Source organism: Setaria italica, chromosome I (genome assembly GCF_000263155.2).
Source record: "Setaria italica strain Yugu1 chromosome I, Setaria_italica_v2.0, whole genome shotgun sequence".
NCBI classification, from domain to species: Eukaryota; Viridiplantae; Streptophyta; class Magnoliopsida; order Poales; family Poaceae; genus Setaria; species Setaria italica.
Genome location: NC_028450.1, coordinates 27,091,332 through 27,098,638, shown reverse-complemented (window position 1 = coordinate 27,098,638; position 7,307 = coordinate 27,091,332). Strand labels below are relative to the sequence as shown.

Sequence of the window (7,307 nt, the reverse complement as noted above, 5' to 3'; positions counted from 1 at the left end):
TAAACAAGCAAATGGTCCAGAATTAAAACACTCGAGCAATTCAAAAGACGGCGGTACGATACTTAAGACATGACACGACGAACACTGTCAAGGAGCTTCAACGACATACGCACACAAGCACGGTTCTGAGTTCTCAGTTGGACCTGACCTGACCAGACAAGACACACGCAAACCTTCAAATGGAGAATGCAAATTAATTAAACAAGGTAGGTAACTCCGACCGCTCCAGTCCGGAGAGGCTGCAAGCTGAGCAGGTCGACAGGAGGTAGCGCAGCTTGAGACGCCGTTGAGGCCTGGACGGGCGAGCCGGCCTAGCTGGAGAGCCAGACCATGATCTCCGACACGGCCAACTTGTATATGTCCTCCGCGGAAGGGTTCTCACCTCCATTCACCTATTTTGTGAAAAAAAATGAATGTTAGTTTTGCTGGCATAAAGTTTTAGATGATGCAGATAAAGTCGGGCCATATGATGCATATATTACTTACGTAAGAGAAGATTCTGCTGAAAATACTTTTGTTAGGTAAAAGTATTTAATGTAGATTTTGTTTTTTTTAAAATGAGCCAGCAGGATAGCTATTGCTTTATTAATAGAGAAGAATGCCCGATGGGCGTAACAAGATAGGAAACTTTACACGTTGTACACTATGAACATGGCTAGCAGCTTGAAACTCCTAAGTACACTCAACTACACCTTGCGGCGTCAAGGAACCGCTCCAGGTGCTTAGCACTTGCCGCCGCCTATGTGATTGTCTCGTCCTTTATCCGGGCCACTAAGCGAGGGAGGGGTTGTTCCTGATGGCGGAAAACCCGCGCATTGCACTCTTTCCATACCTCCCACAACACTAAGATGATAAGCGATCTCAAGCCTTTTTTATCAACGGCCTGTGTAATGTAGATATTGTTGCTTAACTTATGATTTCTAGATACTGGGTTTGGATATGTGCATGCTTCATGCTTGTTGCTGCTAGGGGGATAAAGCTACCACGTGCAAACTTATCTTTGGTGGAAACCTGGAATTGTGTGACAGTACATGATTCAAGTAGCAAGCAAGGACTCTTGGTCACTGAATGACTATTCGAGATAGTGCACTATACACTTATAAATCAGTACCAAGAAAACAAACCTCTTGATAAATTCTGAACTCTGTTAGTAGCTATATGGACATGTGCATTAACTGGATAAGTTAATAGCATTTCTGTGTAACAACAAGGATTTAATCATAAAGCTAGTCACCTAAAAATTCGTATAAAGTAAAAAACTGGTATGTGCACTCAGGCGATGTTAAAAAAAAAAAACTTCTAGCACACTAGGATTTTTTCAGACCTTAATGGTAGGGTGGCATAGTTTGTTATGTCTACTCCAACATCATGTTTCCCAAACATAAACACTGCGGTAAAACTATACTTCTAACGTACTATTCTCTTATGGTTACAAAACCATGCAATATTCAACTTTTGCAAAACGACATCTTTGGACAAAAGGATGAGATCAAATAAGGTGGAGTAATCGAATCTATAGATTAGTTTAGCGAGATTCAGTGTTATTTGGATCACCTTCCCCATTAAAGTGCGGAAAAAGATCTATAATGTACCATTTTCTTATGGTTACCAAGACCATGCAACCTCAACTCGTGCAAGCCATTTGCAAACGAACATCTATGGTCAAAAGGTTAAGATAAGAAAGGCAGAGTTGCTGTATTATTTGATTATTAGTTTAGTAAGATTCACTTTGATCATATTTGGATCACGTTTTCCTATTAAAACATGACAAAATAGAGATGTAATGCACTAATTTCTTGCAGTTACAAGAACTATGTACCCTCAACACTTGTGAATCGTTTGGGAAATTGACATCCTTTGTTAAATCATGAGATGGGATAGAGCGGCCTAACTATATTTTTCGATTAGTTTAGCAAGATTCAGTCAGAAAAAAATGTCAAACTAGCATACCACCGATTGGATTATTCCATTTGCTTTTCCCCATATATGCGGGGATTAGACCCAATCCCTTCCGTCATATCAGAATAGAAAACAAAACCGATTTTTTTGAGTAACTCCTATCCAAACGAGCCCATTCCTAGTACCACTGATTCCCCATTGGTCATGTTTACAGGCCATAACCTGTGAGATCCTATTCCTGCACTCATATAAGCTGCTGCAAGTATGTCTCCAACCCAACATCTAGCGACAAGCACAAAACATGAAACCCAGGAGGAAGGTCGAGATCGAGCAGGCTACTTACACTGGTATAGATGGTAATCATGCTCCGTGCACCCTCGGCCGCGACGTGCGCCGTGATCACATCGATCCCGTGCTTGTTCAGCACGGACATCACCAGCGTTAGCATGCGTGGGTGCCGCGGCAGGCACAGGTTGATGACTGCCTTCTCGTCGGAGATGCTCAGCACAACGTTCGGTGCCGACCACGTCTGGAACCCAGCCGGCCCCGTGGCCGCGGCGAGCGGTGGTGGTGGTGCTGCGGCCGCAACCGCAGCAAGAGGCTGTTGCTGCGGCACAGGCCCCCAGCCATTCGACATGGCGGCCATACCTTGCGCGGTCTGCATCACCGACAAGGAGGACATGGCCTGAGCGGCGGCTTGCCGTGCGAGTACCTGTTCCTGCTTCTGCTTCTCAAGCTGGACCTTGGTCTTCTCTAGGGCCTTGATGAAGTGGATCGTCTCTCCCACCAGAGTCGCCTTGTCGACCTGTTCGAACAAGATATGACATCACATAGCCCACGCCATGAGTGAATCTTATCCCGGACTAGTTGGCTAGCCATGCGTTTGCATGCTCCAAGCCAAGCTAGCTAACACATACCATCCTCGCACGATGGATAGATGGTGGCATGGTGCCATGTGAGAGCCTCACCTTGTCTGGGATGTGGGGCATGAGCGCGTGCAGATTGCTGAACAGGTCCTTCATCCGCCTCCGGCGCTCTCGCTCTGTTACGATGTGGGCTTTGACGTCGCCGTCTTCGTCAGCAGCCAACGAGCCCTTACCCTTGGGGAAGCCATCTTTGGCGGTGTTGGTGGAAGCTTTGCCCGCTGCTGAGTGCTTACCTTTGGATCTGTTGGTGTTGGCCTTGGCGCCGCTCGCCGAGCCATGCTCTCCACCTTGGATATCATCCAGGACGACGTCCTTCCCCTTGCTAGCATCCATGCCCACCGGGCTATCAATCCTGGATCCACCGTTGTCATTCTCAGCGGGACCCAGGAATGTCATGGTTGCCGGAGGCGTGATGCTGCGCTCGTCGGAAGAGGCGTTGTCTTGGTGGTGAAGGGGACTGTCTTGAGCCATGGCACGGAGGTTGGAGAATTTTGGATGAGGAGGGGAGGCGAAATGTGATTTTGGGAGAGGAACACGGCATCACCTTTATTTGTAAGGATGTAAAATTAACTACACGTTGTTTTCTGATTTTTATTTTTTTTCACTGGTCAGAGATGTATGCAAAACTGACAAATTACAGTACGAAAGGATGTGTAACGTCTCCTGGTGGATTAGCTGTTTCACGGTAATTTGGCAGAACCATTGGAGCCACTGTAGCCTGCTCATTTAATTTACACAGCAAGAAAAAGATGCGGTCAAATGGAGTGTTTTATGCATGATGACCTCAACTCCAAATGCTCACTGGGTACTGGATAAATTAACAATGATTGCTGCCTTACAGTGTTACTCTACATTTTTAATTACTACTTACTTTCAAATTTAGTACTCTACTCAATTATTACTTGCCAAAGTTCCGTGAACTTCCAAATCATTCTCAGAATGTGTTGATTCAGCTAATTTTTCTGATGCAGTTTCCAAATATCTTTTTCCTGAAGTTTGTAAAACTATTCTTCGACTTATTAACAAAGCATTCACGTTGCCGTGTCAGCATTTTCATCTAGTACCAACTTTCCAACTTACCATGTATTCATAAAAAAATACACCCTGAACTTTAGTAACTGACTGCCAAAAACCAGTGTGAATGAATCCAAGCAAAACCACGTCCTCATTCTTCCCTACAGAACAACAAAAGAAGAAAAAAAAAGGAGCCCACTCCAGACATGCAAAGTGATGCTACTTGTGCAACTGCAAGGATACAAAATTACAAATTCAGTTCTAACTTTACAGTGAGCAAGCAACATTTCACGCACGGCGACCCGCGGCTGTTTCTCATCATCACCTTTGGCTATCCCACTAAACATCTGGCAGGTCTCACCAGGCAACAAGCAAAAGCGACGCTGTTCTCCTCATGAGTGCCGGATACAGCTAAGTGCATTTGGCCCCGAGCGTAACAAGAAGCTTGATGTTCGCGTTTCCATTTCAATTCAAGAATCAAGCTTAGGAGGCGTTTGGTTGGGGCTCAGGTAACGCAAAGGGAAACGTAATCAGATTACAGCTGGTTTTGTGGTGTAATCACTGATTACGTCCTTTGTTTGGTTTGATGCGATAATGGTAATGGATTACGTTACAACTATTTGGTTCACTACTCAGGTATCACAAGGTAGTTTGCAAATTTACTCAATGCTCAACCCACAGAGAGCAAGCTCATTCGATTTTCTGCAACTCAACATGGAACAGATTGAAACTACAACCAGGTTCAACATCCAGGCTAAATAGAAGTTCAACATCCAAGCTAAATAGAAGTTCAACATAACAGGTTCAACATCCAGGCTAAATAGAAGTTCAACATCCAAGCTAAATAATTGACTGACTCCCTATGAACTTGTTGTTCACCTCCATCTCACACATTGTGCAGTAGATGACTCCCTATGGACTTGTTGTTCACCTCCATCTCACACAGGATAGTTTAATCATATAGACTCGGAAAGATGCAAGCTCCCTATCTTGATCCACCTTCTATCCTATTCCTTCTCTCTTCCTCTTCAAAAGAAAAAACAGAACAAGTAATGAGCTATCAGTGAATAGAAAGAAAAATAGACAATGATTTGACAAAGATTTGCTGCACAATAGATAAGGAATCCACGTATCCAATTAAAGAACATAATTGATTTGCTGCACAAATTCTAGGAAAACAAGCATCTGATGTATGGTATGGCAGTAAATAAACACAAATTCTGAAAATTAGTTACACAAATTGTTTCTTGGTTCAGGATGAGCACCTACACAGTTTTTCTGAGATCCTTTATATATCAGTATGTGGCAGTCAATTCCTTGTGCATATATATGTGTGTCATTATGCCTCCACGAGCCATATACTTTCTATGCAATGCCATCCCTTTCTCATATGGAAAGAAATCATAGGTCATGCCACAAGTTAGTCCACGTTTGAGAGACATCAGGACTGCATGTTATGTGCACAGGGATATGGGTAGATAAAAGAAAGATAATTGTAGTACCAGATGTGACAATATGTACGACACACGTAAGATACTTATTTTGATGAGGTTGGACTATATAACAATAGTGTACACCAACTGAGGCAGAGCCATTTCCTATTAACATGCCAGAGAAAAACGCACAAAAAGGCTGAGCCGCATCCCATGATCAAAAACTGAAGCTCTATACTAATTCTTCTCGAGACGTAATAACGCTTATATCTCTAAGGCAGTAATGAAACGATGACAAGTATGTCAATAAATCCAATATAAACAAGCAACCCCTAGATAAATTAAGTGTTGAGCAGCATGGATTCTATCATGCATGTATCATTCCTTTGACCTGTAATTTAACAATTCTAAGTACACCAATCTAGCGGTACTAAAAAGTTCAATGAACGAATTTAACTTGCCAATGCCATCCTCCTGCTCTACAAAACCAAAAAACTCAAGCAGATTGAAGCTGCAAAGGAGAGTTTAAAAATAGCCAACACTAGCAGAATACTACACAAATTAGCATCTGATGTATGGAAGTAAATAAACAGTTGAAATAAAATAGCATAGTGTCACATACCAAGCATGTTTAGGATAAATTCTCTCCTCAGTGTCTCATCCAACGTTAACAGCATGCTCATTTGATCTGGAATTCTCACAAACACACTAGCAGCTTTGACTTGTTCGCTCCCTGTGAACCCAAGCTTGCGCAGCTCTGCTGTAGCCTTTTCTCTTAACTTCTGTTGATGATCCTCTTTAGAATTTTTCTCTTGAACAGCGACCTCACGTTCCATCACTGCTGCCATTTTCCCAATATTTGTAGACACACCCTTTAGATCACCTTGAACTTCATGTAACATGTCCAAAATAGGGTCACTTGATGTTGCAGATACATGATCCTTTCCCTTCCTATCTGTCTTCCGCCTCTTCAAGCTTGATGAAGCTGAGTCAGTAGAGCGTCTAGGGGTTTCTCTAGACATTCTATCCTCCTCCTCTTGATGGTTACCACCTTCAACTGCAAGTTCTTTCTCTATATTTTCAACTGCTTCGCTAAGCCCTTCTGCACCTTCACCAGTAGCTATGTCACTCCCATATACGGCAGCCAATGAATCATAATAAGGGAAAGCAACACCATATAGGCCCTTCGCTTCAGGATGATACTGCAAAGGAATGCACTAGTGTTTCTCAACCTTGGCAATCGACACAGAATGTTGCATTGCAAGTTGAAATGAAATACCTACATTGAAGTAAAGTTTAGACATACCTTACAATGTGCTTCATATTGTGTTTTTTCACATTGAAGCATCTTTCTATTCTCATCCCAGTTGAAGCCACTTTTGTTAAGCATTACCTCCAGTGCCCCGAACTTTGTTCTAAAGTGCCTTACTCTTGACTCAATGTGGGGAACAGCAGATATTCCACAGTTAGGTAACTTTTCAGCCAGATGAGTCTCAAGCACTGAACAATATCCATTCTTAAAGCCTCCCTCGCCCTTCCACCTTGGGTCCAAAGATATCTCATACAAGGCTTTAACCAATTCATCATCCTCGGCAACAGTCCACTTCCTTTTATTCTTTCCCCTGCCACGGATTATTGTTGTTGAGCTCTCAGATAAATCCATAGCTGCACAAAAGGATAACACGTTAGAAGGGATTGTAAAAAAAATCTACAAGTAAACTGAAAATAAAAACAGAAGCTTTAAACTTAGTAAATAGAAACAAAAAAGCAAACCTCAATGAGAAACAGAAGCCCTATAATTATTATACAACCCTTGAGCGAGAACATCTCGATAATTAGTCCACTCATTAGATGTCGACACACACGTGATAAATTCTGGTTCACTCATTTCCCCCTCTGTAATTTCCCCTGATGATTCCCCTGATGAGTCATCCTCCTCCATTTCCATTGGATCAACAGACATTCTTTGCAAAATTAAATTGTGCAAAAGGGCACAAGCCATTATTATTCGGCATTGAGTCTTTATAGGAAAATA

The 7,307-nt window shown here is 42.7% G+C and overlaps 2 protein-coding genes across 2 annotated transcripts; both read right to left on the bottom strand.

The window, feature by feature from the left end:
* LOC101770581 (transcription factor bHLH95) lies at positions 1-3,321 on the bottom strand. Its single transcript, XM_004952645.2, has 3 exons — positions 2,868-3,321; positions 2,243-2,704; positions 1-392 (listed from the first exon to the last, which is right to left on the bottom strand). Exons 1-3 carry the CDS (start codon positions 3,294-3,296, stop codon positions 312-314), a joined length of 972 nt encoding a protein of 323 aa, XP_004952702.1. The 5' UTR covers positions 3,297-3,321; the 3' UTR covers positions 1-311.
* A 2,565-nt stretch (positions 3,322-5,886) lies between these two features.
* Positions 5,887-6,935, bottom strand: LOC101771399. The gene is made up of 2 exons (XM_004954923.1): positions 6,579-6,935; positions 5,887-6,474 (listed from the first exon to the last, which is right to left on the bottom strand). The coding sequence occupies exons 1-2, from the start codon at positions 6,933-6,935 to the stop codon at positions 5,887-5,889; spliced, it is 945 nt and encodes a 314-aa protein (XP_004954980.1).
* Positions 6,936-7,307: the final 372 nt, after the last annotated feature.

Bases quoted from the DNA above. Each gene is read 5' to 3' on its own strand.
- LOC101770581 (XM_004952645.2), bottom strand. From the start codon at position 3,296: ATGGCTCAAGACAGTCCCCTTCACCACCAAGACAACGCCTCTTCCGAC. The intron at 2,705-2,867 runs GTGAGGCTCTCA...TTGTTCGAACAG, and splicing joins TGCCCCACATCCCAGACAAG to GTCGACAAGGCGACTCTGGT. The intron at 393-2,242 runs GTAAGTAGCCTG...TTCACAAAATAG, and splicing joins TGATTACCATCTATACCAGT to GTGAATGGAGGTGAGAACCC.
- LOC101771399 (XM_004954923.1), bottom strand. From the start codon at position 6,935: ATGGATTTATCTGAGAGCTCAACAACAATAATCCGTGGCAGGGGAAAG. The intron at 6,475-6,578 runs GTATGTCTAAAC...ATTCCTTTGCAG, and splicing joins AATATGAAGCACATTGTAAG to TATCATCCTGAAGCGAAGGG.